The 21,958-nt window shown below is 43.8% G+C and overlaps 1 protein-coding gene across 2 annotated transcripts in view; it reads left to right on the top strand.

The window, feature by feature from the left end:
- Positions 1 to 1,872: 1,872 nt before the first annotated feature.
- The window catches only part of brp (ELKS/RAB6-interacting/CAST family member bruchpilot), a 515,057-nt gene continuing 494,971 nt past the window's right edge, over positions 1,873 to 21,958 (top strand). For both annotated transcript variants that reach the window (XM_080267644.1, XM_080267645.1), the window contains exon 1: positions 1,873 to 2,691. In XM_080267644.1, coding sequence (XP_080123770.1) covers positions 1,873 to 2,691 — 819 coding nt within the window. The remainder of the gene's footprint in view (positions 2,692 to 21,958) is intronic.

Below are 21,958 nucleotides of genomic sequence, written 5' to 3'. Positions count from 1 at the left end.
CCAACTGATCTCTTCTCTTCATTACGACTCCTAACATGGCTGATATACTGATATGTACCTAAAACAACTAAGGTACGGTAAAAACAACTATGGTATGGTAAGACCCACAGAAGGTACCAAAAACCAGCAATGTCTCCATTTCTGGTATAACTTGCAACAAAGCATCAATCAGGAGTGCCTTTATTTGGTTTATGCATGACCTGGACCCCTACCACCACAAGTACCAGTAGCTCTACACAGAAAGTGGCCCTCGTGCCCGTTAACCTGGTACCAGTATGTTAAATTACCCTTTCCATGCATCAGAAAGACCTGAGTAGAGCACAAAACACCAAATCCAATAAGGTAAATCACATAATAGAGCAAGACCTCTGCTAATTATTGACCAAAATTATGAAAATCCTAAAAATTATATGGCATGTATTTAAAACTTAATAGTCATATTCAACCAATCCCAAAAAAGTGTAAGAGTACCTTAAACCAAACTTATTTTGAAAGTACAGTATAAACTTTGTTTTCCATGAATTCATGAGAAAAAACTTATGACAGCTTAAAAAAACATATATACCGGTATATATATCCTAACCAAGTTATCTATACCAGGAAAGGTGGGGGGATAGTGAAATATAAAGCCCTTCATTGGGCCATAGGCTATACGATCGTGGGCCCAGTTAAATAAGAAGAATCTTTAGCTAGGGCAGTATTCAATGTTACCAAACAAGGATGCATACCTCAACACATTTTAATACACATCAGTTAATGTAGTACAGTACTTATATATGCTTATAAATCGCAGCAATTTCCCTATATCTACGCTGAGGGTGAATATCACCAGTTCAGCATAAATACTTCATAAAATGTCAAGCCAGTTGGCGAATATAATAGAAAGCCGTGATTAATTGTGCTAGGTTCATAAAGCATAATTGTTCGTGCACAATAATAATACAAATTTTGTACTCACACTGTTACTCCCATGTTTGTTTATGTTTTGGTGTCAGGAAGGTACAAGTTGTATTATCGTGACGATTTCTACATCTGTTTTTCAGCAAAACTGAAATTCAAAAATGATTAGCTCTTCCTCAGTAGGATTAATTTATATTTGCATTTGATCTGAAGGGATAAAAATTCACTCAGACAATAGTATTTGGAAGTATATAATGTTAAAAATTAGTGTGTTTTGGTAATTATCGTAGTGCTGGCATGTAAGATTGCGCCTTGGGTCCTCTAGTGGCCACCTCACGCACTACCCAGTTCAGCCGCCCCGCTGCTGACATCTGTTGACGGCTCCTTAAACTTCCCCTCACATAGTCTTCACAAACTACAGTGTTGGCAATTACACGTACTCCATTGTCAAGGCAATATTCTGGACTAATGGGTGTAGCATTCTGAAGTGTGAAGCACGCCTGACAGTCAAAATATTAGAGAAGATATATCCTTGCCTGCCAGACTGTAAAGGACAAGGAATCTCGAGGTAAGATTAACTGATAACTAATTTAACTTGCACCATTGGCAATACTGTTAGTCGCTCACTGCGCCGGCCCACTCCACCCGATGATGGGAAAAGCAGGTTGCCGTTCATTTATTCGTGTTTTGTGGTTAAGAAGTGTTTCATGATGTCTAGTCCTTATCAGGCAATACATTTCATGGTTCTTATTAGTGGTGTGCGGTGACTGATGACCTGTGAAACCAGTGCTTTGCTAGTGATGTGAAATTAGAGGGGTGTCTAGTGAGCTTCGGGCCCTCCCCTCACCCACATTGTGTACCATTGATCGCGGCTGCAGTAGTGTCCCCTCGGCCAGTGCGAGCGGTGACAGTGACAGTGTAGTGAGGCAGTGATGGCAGTGTGTTGTGCATGGCAGTGATGATTATGGTGGCATGTCTCGCGACGTGTATGGTGGAGGTGGTGGGGGAGGCGGGGTGCCGAGTAGCCGGTCGCCCCGGCTCCAGCGTCGCGACCTGAACTCCGACTCCTACTACCTGGACCAGGGCGGCCACCACCGCGCCCACAGCCCGCAGCCGTCAGCAGCCGCGCGCCGTAGCCGCTCCGCCACCCGTGCTGCCTCCCCGACCCTGGCGCTGGACCACGGCGGGCCATACATGGACCCCCACGCCACCATGGAAGCGGACCGCCGCAGCGGATCAGCACCAGGTACCCACCACCGCAGTCGCAGCCAAAGCCGAAGTAACGTAGGTCGCAATTACCACTCCCTGGACCGAGAGGCGCACGATCGTGAGTTTTTGCCAATACGCGAACCAAGAGACCGCAGCATGGACCGAGGGGGTGCCATGGATCTGCACGGGATGCAGGGTGGACACATGGCCCGCCGCGACCGATCTCTGGACCGTGGGCCTATGTTAGAGGATGACCTGTACCGGGACCATCATACTATGGGCAGGTCACGGGCCAGTCCCAACCCTGACCTGAGTGGCCGCCACGGGCCCGCTGGCCTGGGCGGCATCACCCGAGACTCCTACTTTACTGAACTACAGATGCACAATTCTGATCTCCAGAAAGAACTGGGTAACCTGAAAAAAGAACTGGAGCTCACTAACCAGAAACTAGGCTCGTCAATGCACTCCATTAAGACATTTTGGTCACCGGAGCTCAAAAAAGAGCGCGCTCTCAGGAAGGAGGAGAGCGCCAAGTACTCACTTATCAACGACCAGCTCAAGCTTCTCAACTCCGAGAACCAGGTAGGTCGCTCGAGTGTACTATTATTATTATTATTATTATTATTATTATTATTACGGTGTAATTATTATTATTATTATTATTATTATTATTATTATCGTTATTATTATTATCGTTATCATTATTATTATTGTTATTATCATTATTATTGTTATTATCATTATCATTATTACCAATACACCCAGTCGTTGTCAGCACACATTGATCCTTCCTGACAGACTGGGTGTAACTCTTGTCCAATCAAGTCTTACTGGTTTATGCCGAACACCCACATTCTTGAAAGGTTCCCACACCACCTGTTTCTCTGCTGATGTTTGCATAGGAAGATGGGGATAACGTTATTACCTGTCAGTGGTTTAATTTCACCTGTAATTACCTGTCAGTGCTGTTATTGCATACTTGTTAGCTGCTTTGGTGTTGCGTGTGAGTTTGTATGGATTGTTAATGAATTAGTTATTGTTGTTCCTCACGTTGCGATAGTGGAGAGAGAGAGAGAGAGAGAGAGAGAGAGAGAGAGAGAGAGAGAGTTGCGTGTTGCTGTAGGACGAGACAGATTGGTTGTTCTGATCTGTTACGTGTGAGATTAAACCCAATATTTCGAAGGCTTGAATAACGGAGTAAAAAGATGTCCCTCCCTGTCTCACTGATAGCTCTGACATTTCACTTTGCTTTTCCTATTTCGGCATCGTACCTACCCCATTTATTACCGGGAAATGGGTTTACGAGAATGACATAGATAAATCTCTCTCATCTGGGCGACACCTGCTCACACCTGAACGGGAAACTTCTCTCTCTACGTCTGATGCTGAGCTGTTGTGGGAACTGATTAGTAATGTTGCTAGCTATGAATATATGTTAAGGAATGGATATACAGATGTAGTATTATGCTCCCATTATCTTTTTCTCCTATTAATTAACAGTTAGTCCTATTGGTTAAAAGGGAAAGCAGATTTGTCAGGTACGATCAAACTCTTGTAGCAACCTAGGCTTTGACGTGAGGATTTCTTGACTGAATAAAATCATCCTTTGTTGGCCTAAAAGTTAACTATATTTCTGATGTGTATGAGTAACAGGGAAAGGGGCATTGGAGACAGCTTCAGCTTTTAACAATTAGGGATAATCTCATTTTAACAGATACTTTGGATGTTGGCTTGAGTAAAACAGGAGTAATCACTGTTGAATAAATTGCTTAAATGTTACCTTCAGTGTAATGTCGAAATACACTAACACCAGCGAAGAGTTTATTTAATAAGATAGGAGTTAACTTCATTGGTGTCCTCAGTCAAAAAATGTGGTGTTTTAGTATTACCACACGGATATGTAAAGCCATGAACAAAAATTAGCCAATAATTCTCTGCCAACATTGCCAGCACTGTGTCATGCCATCTACATTTCTCATTCCTTCCCAAACGACATTGAGTATCCTTCCTTCTTATACTCCTCTTGTGTGCCGTATATTGCTATCACATAACGAGAATTTGTGTCATGCCTTCCATATTTCTCATTCCTTCACAAACGACATACCTTCTTCGTCATACTCTTGTTGTGTGCTTCTTATTACTATCGCAAAAGTACATCACGTAACACCTTCCATTGTCACAGCTAATTATGTCATTGAACTTTTGATAAGGATTGTGCTATTGGCCACACATAAACCTGGGACAGTGTCTTTGTGGAGGTCTGGCTACAAATTCCGATATTCATGCATCATGGTCACCTGGTCATCTCAACTAATACTGTTTTGACACCTGCGTTCATTCATGTCAGTGTCGCCATCAAACATGGGATTATGTCAAGGTTGTCAGGTGTACCAAATCCTAGACCTCTGCTAGCCTACATACAATGCTGTCCCATGATCATATATTGCCAACTGCACGTCAGGCTGAAGTTTTAAATCATATACCAGACAGAATTCTAAATATAGGGTCCCTGGTTTCCTCCATGAGTCGTAGTGAATATTAAACCTTTTCACTATGATGTCGTGCCTTAATATTGATAATAGCGCCAGACGGGTTTACTAGACTTCAGGGAGACTTCCAAGTGGAGGAGTTGGATATAGCCTTTATCAACCATTTCACTTATTATTATTATTAATATTATTATTATTATTAATCTATTTTTGAGTTCCTGTTTAATATGTATGGGTCGTGTCTGAGAGATAAAGATGACTGGACAGCTCTCACTCTAAGCTAAATAAAAATAATTTCGTTTGTGTTAGCTGACAAAGAACAGCTTACTTGAAATTCCCGACGAAGAAAGATTATCTGATCAGTAATTTTCATTTTCCTTTCATCTTTTTTCTCGTTTTGTCTTTTTTTCTTTTCTTTTTATGTGATGAGCTCATCTTAAATGTCGAGACCAACTGCCTAGCCCCGGGCTCCTACGCTCCTCTTGGGGCAATGTAGGATTGGATGATGGATGGATGGATGTTTCATTTCCTAAGTTTAATGTTTCTATGTTACAGTACAGTTTTTCTTTATTCAGTCTCGTTTGAACGCCTTTTTGTTTTCTCCTATTCCAAACACACCAGGGAACATCTGTGCAATATACGCTTGAAGTTATAGCTCAATATTGGTAGAGGTGAGAGCAAATATGGAGGGTGAGCTTTTTAGAGATAGAAGTAAGAGGGAATATTTGCCTGAATCGCTCGAGTTTGTAGGTACAGTAGTAAAGAGAGAGAGAGAGAGAGGGAGAGAGGGAGAGAGAGAGCAGTTGATCATACACTTGTTGATTTAAATGTGGGAGGAAATTGCAGAACTCCTTCAGTTTGATTACTCTCTCTCTCTCTCTCTCTCTCTCTCTCATTTTTAACCCAAGGTGCTGTGTGGCGACTTTTTAAGACTTAAGTAGGATCTGTAAAAGTGAAACAGGGTCAAGGAAACTATATTTGATTGATCTAGTTCAAAAGCTCCTCAAAAAGTAAAGAAAATCGTATGTAAAATATAGGAATATGTAAATACGTAATCGGATTGAAGGGACTAAGATGAGAGAGAAATAGAGGCTTCTAAATTTATTCTTAATTTTGAGTCTTGGCCAGTTAGTTGTCCTTCTTAATGGTTCCTGTGTAGTCAGTATTTATGAATATTTTAACTGGCAGACCACTCCTTAGACCACATATCTGAAAAGAGTAGAATTTATATCGTACAACACTGATGTCTATATTGACGTCGAGTAAGGAAACTCCCCAACACCTCTTCCTTAACGATTTATAGTCCAAACTAGCCATTAATATTCTCTTTTCTCCTTCTTGTATCTTTTTAATGTCGACATAGATTGCACGAATAACAAGCAAGACTGTAGTAATGGAGCAGGATCAGAAATAACCCGCTAAGGAAGAGGTGTTAGTAAGCTTCCTAACCGCCCAAGAATACGATACCGCCCTAAGAATCGCGCCACACTTCCCATCTCGATAGCCCGACACAGGACGCATGAAACCACGGCGAGGTGTTGCCAATTATTTCACATGGGGGCAGAATATTCCTCATTTTTCCCTTGTATTTTTTGTTCCTTTCCTCGTAAGTTGCGATTTTGTACTCACACCTCTCCAGTCAGCTTCGTAAATGAGGCTAAAATATTGTTAAACATTCAGTAAAAGAACCTGCAATCGCTTTTCATCCGTGTGGCTTCTTCCTTTGAGTAGTTAATTGTTTGGAGTGCTTTATTCAGGTGATTTTAATTATTTTTTGTCAGCTCTACATGGTGATACTAAATTTAGGAGGCCTTTACCAGCAGAAGGTCCGGTTTACTTGACGGCTTGAAGGTGTTGTGGGTTGGTTAAGTGGTTTGAATTTGAATGTGTGATATGAGTGACGACATACTGGTCCATACCTCACCCGTCATCTCAAGTGTATCTTAACCAGGCCTCGAGTGTCACCCCCTCCCCTCCCTTCCCGGATGCTTGTTCTGCCACTCCCTACCCCTCTGCTTGCCACCGCACTTCACCCTACCCTTCCATCTACAACATCACACCTCACCCTATCCTACCTCCACTCACCTACCCTACCCCCACCACATTACACCTCACCCTACCTACCTTACCACCATAACACACCTCACCCTACCTTACCCTGCCACCACCGCATTGCTTCTCACCCTGCATACCCTGCCTTTTCCACATTTCACTCCAACTCCCTCTCTCACTCCTCCTCAGTCGACTCTGCATGACATCCCTTTTTCACTACTCCTACCCACTCTGCATACCACTTCTCTTCCTCCCACTGGCATTGCTTCCAGTCTCACCTTCATTCACTTGCCTACAGCCTCGTCTCATCCACTTCAGCCGAGACTGCACTTGTCCATCACTTCACCAACACCTTCCCCCACACCTACCCACTTCACCCACACCTTCCATCACATCCACCCACTTCACCAACATCCTCCATCACATCCACCCACTTCACCAGCAGCTTTCCTCACATCCACCCACTTCACCTACACCTTCCCTCACGTCCACCCACTTAATCAGCGTCTCTCATATCCATCCACACCTTCCATCCTTGGCCACATTTCCATGTACCTAGACAGTTTCTCACCCACCACCTTGTACCCCACCCTCATGCCTTTATTCTTCCATCCACCCTGTTACATACACCCACCCGCATCCACCTTCTTACACAGGCCTGCAGTCTTTCACATCCTCCCCGTCCCCACCACCCTGCTCCCACCATCACATTTTTTCACATCTCCCCATGCATGTGCTCCTTCTCATCACTTTTCCTTCCCACCAGATCACATAAATTCTTTCACATCTTTCCTTTCACACGCACTCCTGTCCCATCCACCCTCTTGCGTCCACTTTTACTTCCACCCTTTCGCATACATCCACCCTCTCACATTCACACTCACATCCACCTTCTCGTATACACTCCCATACCCACTCTCTTGCATCTTCTCCCCCATCCACCTTCTCGCATCCACACTCACATCCACCCTCAAACATACACTCTCATATCTACTGTACTCTTTTGCATCTACTTTCAGCGTCTGCCTTCTCGTATGTAGCCTGCTCTCTTTCACATCCACTCTCCCACATTCACTCTCACTTCCACCTCATTTCACATCCACTCTCCCACATTCATTTTCACCTCCACCTCATTTCACATCCACCCTCCCCCATTCACTCTTGTTTCCACCTCATTTCACATCCACTCTTCCACATTCACTCTCGCTTCCTCCTCATTTCACATCCACTCTCCCACATTCACTCTCACTTCCACCTCATTTCACATCCACTCTACCCCATTCACTCTTGTGTCCACCTCATGTCACATCCACTCTCCTACATTTACTCTCGCTTCCTCCTCATTTCACATTCACTCTCACTTCCACCTTATTTCACATCCACTCTACCCCATTCACTCTTGTGTCCACCTCATGTCACATCCACTCTCCTACATTTACTCTCGCTTCCACCTCATTTCACATTCACTCTCGTCGCCCACATTCACTCTCGCATCCTCCTTATTTCACATCCACTGTCCCACATTCACTCTCGCCTTCACCTTAACACCTTAATTTTCGTTCCTTCCCGTATCGTGTGGTTTTTAGTCTACCTAAATCAAATCACTCCGACTTTAGCTCACTCCAGACCCACGTAAGTTAGCAGAGTTCAAGAAGCATCAAGTAAATAAGAACAGTTACGTAGCCAATATCGTCCTATGCATGCTGAACGTAATTGAATTCTAAGTGAGGTACCCACACTTCTATCACTTGGAAAATCCGGACAGTAAATTAAGCAAATGTATTCTAAGTTTATTGGCGTAGAAGTGAACATTTCTTAAGTAGCCATTCTTTCATTGTTGTAATCTCTAATTGTTTCGTTCATGCTACTTCTGTACTTTATTATTATTATTATTATTATTATTATTATTATTATTATTATTATATTTTGAATAGACACCTTGGACGGAACGGGCTAAAAAATAAATCTCCTTTAATCCTCCCGGCACGATGAAAACTTAAATCCTTTATTTATTCCTTTATTTTTACCACGAGATTATTTTATTCAACTTAAATATCCCCCAAAGTGAAGAAATTACACCAAACCCGGAAATTAACCCTACTTCATTATACAGGTGTGTCAAAATAATTATTACCATTTGTGGCAGGTGGAGCGGATGTAAAGTGAATTATTTTTGGTAACACTGTATCCATGCGTCACCAATTTAGTTTTTTTTTTTTATGGGGGGGGAGGGTGTTGATTATATTACCTGCGCCTAATGTTGTTCATGATGAATTGACAGGTTATGGAATTCGGTGTAATGTATGGTATTATGGTGGTAATTATTTCCATTGCCTTTTCGAAATATGCATTGTAGAGCTTAGTGTTAATAGGAAACTTTATTTACTTGTATTTTTATATTTAATTTTGTTTCTCATTGTAGTTATTTAATATTATCTCCATCGCCATTAATCTCTTTTTTTTTTTTTTCGTGTTCTTCTTGTCAGACAATTTAATTCACCCACAGAAAAACTCCCTCTTACTAATGAAAGTAATGAAGCCCACATCTTACTCCTCCAGCATAGAAAAAATATATATCTTTTATAAAATCGCCTGAGATGAATTACAAGATGAGGCGCTCGGTCTAAAGATTGTAATGAAACTCGTATTGAAGAGGTTGTAGGGGAGAGAGAGAGAGAGAGAGAGAGAGAGAGAGAGAGAGAGAGAGAGCGAGAGAGAGAGAGAGAGAATAAAATCACCCTGAGACAGCAAGAATAGAAGCCCCAGTGAGGTACTCGTGGTGAAGGGGCATAATGAAACTGCATAGCACGCCATGGGTATTACCTCATTCCACCTGCCTGGCACATTAATTAACGCTCCCATTATCAGTCTCGTCCCAGGTGTTGCCTCCTCATCGACTCTTGCCATCGGTTGGTTACGGCACATATGTGGTGGGGTTCTTAAAGCTGTTGTGCGAATACCGGGGCCCTTTTTGTTTATCGAGAGAGAGAGAGAGAGAGAGAGAGAGAGAAGGGGGAGGATATTTTATGTGTACTGTAGTTACCATAAGCTTTCGTTGTATATACTTACCATTGGCCCATTTTCTTTATCTGTACAGCTTAAAAAAAAAAAAAATGCCTTGACTCCTACTATACGTTTTGAAACACGAGAATAAATGCTTTGGAGTACAGCACATGATGTCCTGTTTCAGTTATATTTCAGCTCGTAGCCTGTTGCACGCTGTAGGATGGGACAGTAAAGGGACATCAGCCTGAAATTTTTGTGCCTAACTGTACTCAGCTTTATAAGGAGGATCAAAATGTATGGAGAAATATTGCTGAGATTAACCCCTGCGTTCCGAGAGCATTTTTTTTTTTCTTACCACTATCAGACCACTTTATATCACTGAAGAAGGGCTTATGGGGATGCAGGGTTATTGGAGGATGTATCTAACCTTTCCTAGTAAAAAATAATAATCTGGAGCTGAATAACATCATCTGAAAATAACAGGAATAAAATGAAAGGGACGTCGTTGAACTGAAGATGTTAAATTACTGTCAAGGAATGCACGGGTCCCGATCCTTCGTTGGTGTTTACTCTGACCTTTGAAGATCCTTAACCCGTAACAGCTTAGTCGATGGCCAGGTGTAGTCAGATTTCGGGGTGGATTTGACTAGTAACCAAGGAGACTCATTCGTATCTCATAGGCCTAAGTGTAGTTCATCGAATGTCACACAACCACGACTTAGAATTGAAGGTGTGAGAGCGATCCGTTTCCTTTTAGATAAAAACAAATCATCTATAGTGGGAGAGAGACAGGTTAGAGATTGAATTCTTTATTTTATCTTTCTGGGCTGCGCAGAACACGTCTTCAGGTTGAGTAGCCCGAAACGTTACAAAGAAAAAAAGATCTGGCTCTAACTTTGTCCCTCTCCCACCCAACATTTCCATTTACAAATCACCTATATAGTTGATTGTTCAGTACCGACCCAGCATCACACCAAATTTAGCTCCGGCAAGAAATGGATGAGGAAAACGAGCTTAATTTGGAGTTAATGTTTACTGGGTTATTTTTGGGGGATTAATGTTTACTGAGTTATTTTTCTGAATTAAAGTTTACCGGGTGACCTTTTTGGATTAGTGTTTACAGGGTTACTTTTTTGGATTAATGTTTACTGGGTTAATTTTTTCGATTAATGTTTAGTGGTTTATTTTTTTGCATTAATGTTTACTAGGTTATTTTTTTCGATTAATGTTTAGTGGGTTATTTTTTTGGATCATTGTTTACTGGGTTTATTTGAGGGGTGGTAGTGACCGGTGGGAGGAGGTGTGTGTTTACTTCATGGCCGGGGGTGGTCGGGACTCTGGCGGGCATCCAGGGGCAGAAGACGTCAGGGAGGGTAGAGGCTGGGGCGGAGATTTGAGGTGTGAGATGGCTGTGTGGTTGCGATTGTAAGGTTTTGATTATGGTTGTGAGGTGACTCTGTGTTTGTGGTTGTGAGGTGACTCTGTGTTTGTGGTTGTGAGGTGCTGTGTGGGTGTGAGGTGCTGTGTGGTTGTGAGGTGGGTGTGTGGTTGTGAGGTGTTGTGTGGTTGTGGTTGTGAAGTGAGTGTGGCTGTATGGCTTTGTTGGTGGTTTTGAGGGGCTTGATTCACGATTAATTAAGCTGAAAAAAAAGTGAACGCTGGGGCTTTTGTTTCGCGTGCATTCCACCCTGTTATAATTGAGGAGCATTGCGCAAGTTCCGCTGTTGTATTATGTTAAATTATGTAGCGGTGCGCATTCATTAGTATAAATAATGAGGGTAGGATTATTATTTATCATGCTATTTTTGTCACACCTGCATGTTTTATATTTCGTTTAATTTTATGCTAACTTCAGGTACCGTACGTTTTTCACAGCTTCGTTCAGTCCAAAGGAAAAAGTTACGGGTTTTATTCTAGCATGTCGTTTTTTGAACGGATTCGCAGGAGGGTGGATGTGGAAAGCGATTAAACGACGTGCCAGTGATGTTTGTGTTGGGGCGTGGGGGCAAAAATAAAAAGTTATATATTCTACGACCATACATTCTTAAACACGGGGCACTTTAGGTGTGTTGCGTTATGATGTGTAAACCAGTGATGATGATGATATGATGATGATTGTGGTGGTGGTGGTGGTGGTAATGTACGAGATTCTAGTGATGCTTGTTTCACTGTATGGGATCAGAGGGCAAAATTTAAACTCTCTTGGGCTATACTTTCTCAGACAATATATTACTTAGGCTATTTTTCTTTTTTTCTTTTTTTTTTTAAGGGATCATATTTGTAAGGGATTTGGAAATTTCGTAGCACCTCTTCCTCGGCGATTTATTTTCCTTGTAACATCTTTTCAGGGATTTATTTTCTTTAACGTTACTGAGGCAAATTTTACCGAGACTAGAAATATATAACTAGGAAAAATCAAGGTGTAATTCACTCAGTTCATCACCAAGAAAAGGGTAGCGACTAAGAAATCAGTCTCCTTTGCCACCGAGATTGCCCCAGTATCCCTCGTTTGAAATCAGAGGGAGAGAGAGAGAGAGAGAGAGAGAGGTTTTCTGCTACGTAAAAATATCAGGTGGAAACAAAACTATGGAAAGACCTCCTGGGACAAAAGAGAATAATGAAGAATATGATTGTTTCACGACACGATATATACCCTAGACTGAAAGAAATCGTCTGATGGTATATAATAAAAGCAAAGAAAAAAGAAATTTGTGTTTTTATACGGTCAACGTAGATTTTAAGTAATTTTCCTCCCTTTAAATTGAATAGAATACTTAAACGTTGACAAGAATTAAAGAGTTCGTGGTATTAAAGGAAGGTAATCTCTTGCTAGACTTTCAGCAGACGATGTGCGGTAGGGTGTGGGTGTGAGTGAGGAGGCTAGGGTGTGCTGGTGATGAGGGTGAAGCCAGACAGGTGCCGTTCACCCTCCCACCCACCCACCCCCTCCCTCATCCACCTTACTTACCGGTACTTCTTCCTGCCTGCTCCCCCATTCATCTATATTCTCCTCGTCACTCCCTCATCCCATCAACTCTTTCCTTCATCGCCACTCCTTCGTTTATCCATATTCTCCTCGCCCCTTCCTCATCCCATCACCTTTTTCCTTCATCGCCTCTGTCTCATTAATCGTTCCTCCTTCCTCCTTTACCTCTCCTCTGTTCCTTCTTTCCTCACATGCTTCTTCATCCTCCTTCTTTCCTTCCTTGTCTTTCCCTCGCTCCTGTTTCCTTCCCTCTCCCTTGCCTCTCCTTACTCTTCCTTACCTCTCCCCTACCCCTCTTTCACGAACGTTGTGTTGTCCTTCTCGTTTCTTACCCCCCACCTCTTCCAGCCTCCCCCAGCCGAAGACCACGCCCCTGATACGAGAGAGAGAGAGAGAGAGAGAGAGAGAGAGAGAGAGAGAGAGAGAGCAAATAGCCTACTGTAACTAATGAAGAATTGATTGGATTAGCTCACCTGTGTAAATAATGGTCAGGTCAGTAGTCCATTAACCTAGGCTTGCATTCTCCTTAGCACCTCTTCCTTACCGATTTATTTTAGGATGCAACTGGCCATTATCGTGTTGTACGTTATTAATCCAGAGTATGGTGATAGTAGAATAATTTAAGTAACACAGAAGAGGATGACAAGATGTAATAGGCAAAATAAATCGCTTAGGAACAGGTGTTAGTAAGCTTCACGCCCTAGGCTAAGCTAATCTAGGTTTTTTATTGATAGGAAGTACTAATCTAGAGTTAACCCCTTCATTCCGATGACGCATTATTAGGCTAGAGAGAAAAATTTACTCCTCGGTCCTGATTTTTGTCTGTATTCTGTTTCACACACACACACACACACACACACACACACACACACACACACACACACACACACACACACACACACACACACACAGAGGCGTTGGTGAGTGAGTGAGTGAGAAAGCGTAGGTGACAGTAAGTTGTAGGCGAGTGAGAGGTTAGAGAAGAGTGTAGGGGTGACGTGTGTGTGTGTGTGTGTGTGTGTGTGTGTGTGCTGGTTAGACTCCTCCCTATATTTTTCCTACATTTTCCTGTTTTCTTATCTCTCGCTTCAGTGCCCTCTCTCACACACGAGGCCCTCCACCTCCTAACACACACACACACACACACACACACACACACACACACACACACACACACACACACATTTCCTCTTTCCCCTTCTCGTTTCTCCTTCCTCGTCCCTCTTCCCTTCCCTTCCCCTCTGTCAATCCCCTCCCCTCATTTCATTCCCTTCCCTTCCCTTTTCTCTCTCTCTCTCTCTCTCTCTCTCTCTCTCTCTCTCTCTCTCTCTCTCTCTCTCTCTCTCTCGCAGTATGGCATTCCACGGGGTTACCCACAATAACTGCCACAAATATAAATAAATAAATAAATGAATACAAAATAAATAAGAATCTGACACATCTGAAGTCGTACATTCCATCCCCTATTCACTATCCTGACCATTGACCTTTCCTTCGTTCTAGATCTACCTCTTCTTCCTCCATACCTCTTTTCACCCATTTTACACCTTACACTACTATTACCTTTTACTTGCACCATTTTACAGATTTTGGGACATTGGTTTGCACAATGTGACACGCTTTCTCTTTTACCTTTTTTTTTTTTTTTTACGAAGTTCCTCTGGCGTCTTGTTAACCCATTTTTAGAAGTGATTATCCGTGAACTAAATCAAATGTTTTAACTCTGCTGGTGATTAGAGATGTCCTTAGAGCAAATGGGTTAATAGATAGACAGTGTGTGTGTGTGTGTGTGTGTGTGTGTGTGTGTGTGTGTGTGTGTGTGTGTGTGTGTATGTATGTGATAGATAGAGAGAGGGAGAGAGAAGGTTGGGTATGTGGATGGGTCGGTAAGGAGTAATGTGTAGCTAGATTAATATGAAGCGAATATATTTTAACTGCATGAAAAACTTTCTAAATATTTTTCCAATTTAAATCGAGAAGGTTAGTTTTATTAATGTCTTGAAGTAAATTTTGCCACCTGACACCTCAACACTTCCTTCTTCTCCTTCTTCCGTTTGTTTATCTTTCTTCTTTACTCTCTTCTGCTTCTTTACTCCTCCTCCTCCTCCTCCTCCTCCTCCTCCTCCTCCTTCTCCTCCTCTTCTTAGAGCTCTTTCATCCCAGTCAGATGTTATCCTTTTCTTTGTTTCTTCTTCTTTACTTTTTGCTTTACCATTCTTCATCCTTTTTCTCCCTCTCAGCCTAGGTTTGATCCCCGTCTTCACACACACACACACACACACACACACACACACACACACACACACACACACACACACACACACACACACACACACACACACACACACACACACACTCTCTCTCTCTCTCTCTCTCTCTCTCTCTCTCTCTCTCTTCCACATCCCCCTTCACTCCCACCGTTTCCTTCCCACACCACCCCTCTCTCACCCCTCACCCCCATCTCACCCCATGGACAAGTTCACACACTCCCATCTCCACCCACCCGTTTCACCCCTCTACCCTCCATTTACTCTCATTTATCCTCACCCTTCCTTGTTATTATTTAGCCTACATCTTCTTCCCTTGCTATTTTCCTGTCGTGTCTTCTTCTGTTGTGCTTCTACTCTTCGTCTTCTCCTTTACCATTCCTCCCTTCCTCTCCTCTACCCCCGTTTTTCCTCTCCTCTGCCTCTGATTTTCCTCTCCTTACCTGCACCCTTCTTTTCCCCTCCCTCTCCCTTCTTTTCCTCTACTCCACCCTTCCTTTCCACTTCCATGGCCTCCCTTCCACTTCCACATCTCCCCTTCCCTAAGCCTTACCATCCTGGACTGCCACGTGGTGCTTCCATTACTCTGCACTCTGACCTCCCGCCCTTCTCCCTAAAACATGATATTCAATCCTCACACAGCCGCCCACCCTCCCCTCCCCTTTCCTCCTCTCCTCTCCCCCTCTCTTCCGTCCTCTCCCGTCCTCCTCTTTCCCCTTCCTCCCTCCTTCCCTCCCCTCCTTTTCCTTCCCCTCCATCAACTCCTACCAGCCCTGCACCGCCATTCTCCTCACCATCTCCTTTGTCACCCTCACATCGTCCTCTTTCTATCTCATGACTCTGTTCCATGCTTTTACTATCTCTCTCGTTCACTCAATTCCCTCCCACTTTCTTTACCTCCCTCCCTCCTATTTCCTCTCCCCTCTCCCTCCCTTCACATTCCCTTCCCCTATAACGCTGCCCCCCACCCACTCTTCCCTGACTCTTCTCACACCCTCCCTTCCCCCTGCCTGGTAACCTCCTGCCAACTCACTCTCTTATGTTATCAATCCTGCCGTGTCTCGCCCATCGCTCTTCTTTCACCTTTATTCTCCACCTCGCTTCTCAAATTTCTCTCACTCTGACTCTTTCTGCCTACATACTCCTTCACATATACCATTGTCTTCATCATTCTTATACCTCTTCATTCACGGGATGCAGTTAATCTTCTCTTTACCATTTCTCGACCCCTTCCTCACCTCCTTTCCTCTCCCTGCTCTGTTTCCTTACCCCCCCTTTTCCCCGTTCGTACCTACCCATTTCATTCTCCATCACCCCCTTACCTTCCTCACCGTCACCACCCTCACCCTGCCTCATCATATAACCTCTCAACCTTCGTTCTTACACCCTCTTCACCCTCATCAGTCCTTACCACTATGCCATCCTTCCTCTTCCCATCCTTGCGACCTTAATAGTGTCTCCTTATCCTTTAATTCCCTCCCTCATATCCTTCCTTCTCGCACTCACTTCCTCCTGTCGATAACCACCTCCCTTCCTCTCCCACACCACCTCCTCACCTCCCTCCCCCCCTGACCACCTCCTCCCCTCCATTCCCCTTCCTCGCCACCCAGGCTTCGTACCCTCATCCTTCTACCCTCATCCTCTTACATTATTTGTCCTGTCTTTCCTGAATCTCCCACACCTGATACTCCCCCTTCCCTCCCCCTCCCTTCCTTCGCGTCATAACATTCTCAGTTCCCCAGTAGATGTTCCGTCCTTCATTTGAGTGGCTGTCCTCCTCTCACCTTATACTTTCCTTATCTCTCACAACCCTGCACAGAATCCCCTCGTCATTCCTTCCACCATTCCTCCACTTCACTGTCACTCCACTCACATTCCTCATCTCCTCTCCCATCTCTCCACCATCCCTTCCTCACCACAAACCCCACTATATTCTTTCCTTATCTGCCCCACATTCCCCTCATCTTAAAGATCCCAAAGTAATGACCTTTTTTTTTTTTTTTTTTTTTTTTTTTTTTTGAGATCCTCCTCCACTGTACTCTTCACCTTAACTTGTCCCAGATTTTCGTCCTTTTGCAGCTTTCACTTAGCTCAGTGATGGAAAGAGACAATGTTGTGGCAAAAAAAGCCTTTTCATAGCACTTCCTCGTGACGAGCATCATATTCAAGTGTTAATCAATTGTAACTCAACATTCAAGATGGAGAGATGATAAATTTAGGCCAAGTTAGTGTAAAAAGAGTATAGACACCCAGCTAACCTAACTTCATAGCTCCTTCCTTCTACCTTGCCTACCCTCGCCCTCTGCCCCAATATCCTTGCTACCCCTCACCCCCACTATTCCTGCGCACTTGCTTCTCCTTACCCTCCCTCACCCCTTCCCTGCCCCCCCCAGCCGTCCCTCACTCGCTACTTCACTACCCTCATCTTTCCTCACCACGCAGCCTCCCTCTCCTCACCCTCCTTGTCCTCACCACCTAACATTCTTATCCCTCACCCTAACGATCCCTGCGCAGTATTCCCTCCCTCTCCCCTCCCCCCTCCCCTTCTTCATTCCCCTCACCCCTTTTTCCTCTCCAGTAGTTCGCTTCCCCTCCTCCGGCTCTTAACCTCCCCTCACCCTCCTTTCCCATTCTGTCCCTCATCCCCACACGACTACTCATTGTCTCCTCGTTTCCTCCTACCATCTCTGGTCCCATACCACTCCCTCGTCCCTCTCGTACCCCTCACCCCTCATTAGCTCCTTCCCAGACCATCTCACCACCCCTACATGCCCCTCATTCCTTCCCAGACCATCTCACCACAACATGCCCGTCATCCCTCCGTGGCCATTCCTCGTGTCCTACCCCCTTTCCTTCACCCCTTCCGAGCCTCCACCCCACGTCTCCCCCCTTTCCTAACATACCTACCACCCCTCCATCACCCTTCCCCAGGCCTCTCCCTCTTCCCTCACATGCCCATCACCTCTCCCCTGCCCCTCCCCGGCTCCCAAGGCCAGGAGTCCGATTACAAACAGACCAGGGGGACCATTACTGCCGGACTGAGAGCCAGAGGTGTGTCAGTGTGTGTGTGTGTGTGTGTGTGTGTGTGTGTGTGTGTGTGTGTGTGTGTGTGTGTGTGTGTATTAGTGTGTGCCTGTGTGAGTGGTGAATGTGTGTCCATGCATTGTTCCGAGTTGTGTGTGTGTGTGTGTGTGTGTGTGTGTGTGTGTGTGTGTGTGTGTGTGTGTCCATGCATTGTTCCGAGTTGTGTGTGTGTGTGTATGTGTGTGTGTGTGTGTGTGTGTGTGTGTGTGTGTGTGGTGAATGTGTGTCCATGCATTGTTCCGAGTTGTGTGTGTGTGTCCATGCATTGTTCCGAGTTGTGTGTGTGTGTCCATGCATTGTTCCGAGTTGTGTGTGTGTGTGTGTGTGTGTGTGTGTGTGTGTGTTGTGCCGCAGTGCCAAGACGTCGTCGGTCTATGCATACCAACTCTTGACACTTGGGACTCGACACTTGACACTCGAGTTGGACCTTCAAGATAAGCGAGATGAATGTTGCCCGTCTCTTGTTACGGTCGTAGAATAATAGTGCTGTGATTATTTATTTTGCTCTTTTATCTATCTTTTTATCTATTCGTCTATCAAACTGTCTATTTTTGTATCTGTCACCACCTACCCACCCACTTTCTCTCTCTCTCTCTCTCTCTCTCTCTCTCTCTCTCTCTCTCTCTCTCTCTCTCTCTCTCAACCAGCACTGTATTTGGATGGGGTCATAAGCATAAAATACAATGTTGACGAATTCTGCTCCTATATTGTTGCTCTGTTTGTAGATTGATAGTTGTGTGGCTGTAATCTGCATGAAACTGAACGTGTGCTATTAGTCTGTCTGTTTCTCTGTGAAGGGTATCTGTCTGTCTGTCTCAACCAGCCCACTAACCTACCCTTCCGTCTGTCTTGTCTTTTTTATATCCACCGGTATCTTTTTATATCCATCTTCAGTATATCTGTCTACTGTAAGTCTTTTTCAATTTCTAGCGATCTGTCTTTTTATATCTTTGTCTGTGTCTGTCTTTCTGTCTGTATGTCCATCTATCTGTCTCTCTGTTGACCTGTTTAAATTCTGTCTGTCTGTATTTCATCTTGCTTTGTGCCGTGTTTATTTTTTCTACTCAGTTTTTTCCCTTTTATGTTTTTGTAAATTTTAATAGACGTGTAGATAGACTGATAGATAGATATGAGTTACCACATATTCACCTGCGTTTCATAATCTCCAAAACCTATTTATATGCAGCACCTGCCCATTGCATTTGTGACAGGAACAGTGCATGGCAATTTGTGTTGATTAGAGCCACGCCGTTGATTAAGGTGTGACTCGTGAAGAATTATAGGTCCCACAAACTTGAATGACCTGAATGATGATTGCCTGACCTTGCCCCCACGTACCCTGACGCCCGCATTCCTCCAATTCATCCCCCCAATCCTGCCACACATCCACCTCTAACTCACATAACCTTGCGAGGGATAGAGACCTGAATTGAGCCCATAAGAATTGCGGACATCGAGGTAAAGTGATGATAAAATGGAGAATTATCAAGGCACATGTAAGTTACCCCTGTAATATGATCGCCAACGCTGTCACTCTCCTTCGCCAACTCCAAGACTCCCTGTCACCATCTCCAACACTCCCTCTCACTATCTCCAACACTCCCTCTCACCATCTCCAACATTCCCTCTCACTGTCTCCAACACTCCCTCTTACCATCTCCAACACTCCCTCTCACCATCTCCAACACTCCCTTTCACCATCTCCAACACTCCCTCCCACCATCTGCAACACTCCCTCTCACCATCTCCAACATTCCCCTTCACCAACACCAACACCCTCCCATCATCTCCAGCACTTCCCTTCGCCATCTCCAGCACTTCCCATCGCTAGCTCCAACTCTCCTTCGCCAACTTCACAAACTCCGGTGGGCGATCGTAAAATGTGGTGGCGGGGCGGAAGTAGCAGCACGTACGCCGCTGAATATTGTACAAGTGCACGTAGCGTAGGCAGGAGGCACGACCCACGCATCCTTCCAACATGGCGGCGGGAAAATGCGAAAGTGGTTGCGAAAAACTGGACGCCAATTGAAACTACTATACTCTTTTCACTCTAACTTGGCCTAAAATTGTCATCTGTCCTTCATGAATACTGAGGTGTAATAATAGGTTCACACTAAAAACAGGATGCTAGTCACGAAGAAGAGTTATGGAAGGGATGTAGAGACGTAGCATCGTATTTTTCCGTCACTGAGTTACGTGAAATAAGCAACAAGGGGACGGAAATCTGGGCCAAGTTAGGCGAAAAGGGTATAGTGTTCATTTATTTATTTATTTTTATATTGTGGTTATTCTTGTACTTTGTGGATAGTTAAGTGGGGGAGGTGTTGAGTGATAGCTCATGACGAAAGCTATTTTTTCTGAACCTGAAGTTAGATAGCTAGTAAAATGGCGCTGATGTGGAAATTATTTGAACGTTGTGTGTCTTGCGGTTTATTTTTTCATTGTTTTGATGGTGGGGTGATTTGTGGAGACGATTTAAGTGCTGTTTGTGGTGGGATTGTTATTTTTTTCCACTGTCTCGATGGTAGAGTGATGTAGGAGATGATCTTAACGTTATTTGTGATTGTGATTAATTTTTTTTCACTTTCGATGGTACAGGGATGTGGGGAGATAATTTTAACGTTATTTGTGGTTGTGATTGTTATTTTTTTCACTGTGTTCGATGGTAGAGTGATGTAGGAGATGGTCTTAACGATATTTGTGATTGTGATTGTTATTTTTGCACTTTTTCGATTGTAGGGTGGCACGAGACGATTCAGATGATATTTTGTGGATGTGATTGTTATTTTTACGTCGTCTGAAGGGTTAATTGGCTGAAAATAATTCCTTCTTGAAATGGGGGAGGACTTTTAGAGACGACTCGAAGCTGTTTGTGCTTGTGGCTGTTGTGGTTAATATTACGGCAAAGTATTGTGCAGTTTTGAGGATATGTCAGAGAGGAAAAAGATGTGTGTGTGTGTGTGTGTGTGTGTGTGTGTGTGTGTGTGTGTGTGTGAGAGAGAGAGAGAGAGAGAGAGAGAGAGGGGGAGGTACTTGAAAGTGTTAAATGACAGTATTCTAAGTCTTTCCCTCTGATGACTCGATGCCCGTGGAAGTATTGGAACCCGTGAGAATTGGCGAAATTGGCGACGTTTCAACCATCAGGGCCGTTCTCGTCTGCCCGGTTGATTGTTATTGCATTGTCTCCAGGATGAACGGCGATGGTGTTACGCTGGTGATTTCTCCTGTCGGTGATTGGATGGAATTGGCGGTATTTTTGGAACGTTTGGGAATTGGCGGTATTTTCTGAACGTTTGGGCATTGGTGGTATTTTCGGAACGTTTGGGAATTGGCGGTATTTTGGAACGTATGGGAGTTGGCAATATTTTCGGAACGTTTGGGAATTGGCGGTATTTTCGGAACGTTTGGGAATTGGCGGTATTTTTGGAACGTTTGGGAATTGGCGGTATTTTTGGAACGTTTGGGAATTGGAGGTATTTTTGGAACGTTTGGGAATTGGCGGTATTTTTGGAACGTTTGAGAATCGTCTTCATTTTTGGAACGTTTAGGATTTGGCGGTATTTTTGGAATGTTTGGGACTTGCTGATATTTTCGGGACACTGGGAATTGGCGAGAGAATTTGTGATATTTTTGAGGATATGTCAGAACGGGCAACAGTTTCACATTTCATTGGATGTTATTAATGCTATTTTTTTATCTGCAGTTAGAGTTGAAAGTAACGTGAGGGTACTGGCTCTTTTTTTGATATTGATACCTGAATGAAACGATACTTCAGTGACAGAATCGTAGACTATTCAATCACCTTTTTCGCCCCGATGATTAAAGGTGCGTAGAAATATAAATATTTAGATGAACTGCATGAAATTTGAGAATGTTATTGTCATGTGTGTAGTATATATAGCGTTTTCCTCCTGAGATGTTTGTTTTACCTCATCCAATTTCAGTCTTTTCTATATATCATCACC

Source organism: Coenobita brevimanus, chromosome 24 (assembly GCF_032717465.1).
Source record: "Coenobita brevimanus isolate Jiangsu-jjx chromosome 24, ASM3271746v2, whole genome shotgun sequence".
Classification (NCBI taxonomy): domain Eukaryota; kingdom Metazoa; phylum Arthropoda; class Malacostraca; order Decapoda; family Coenobitidae; genus Coenobita; species Coenobita brevimanus.
This window is presented reverse-complemented; position numbering and strand designations above follow the sequence as displayed.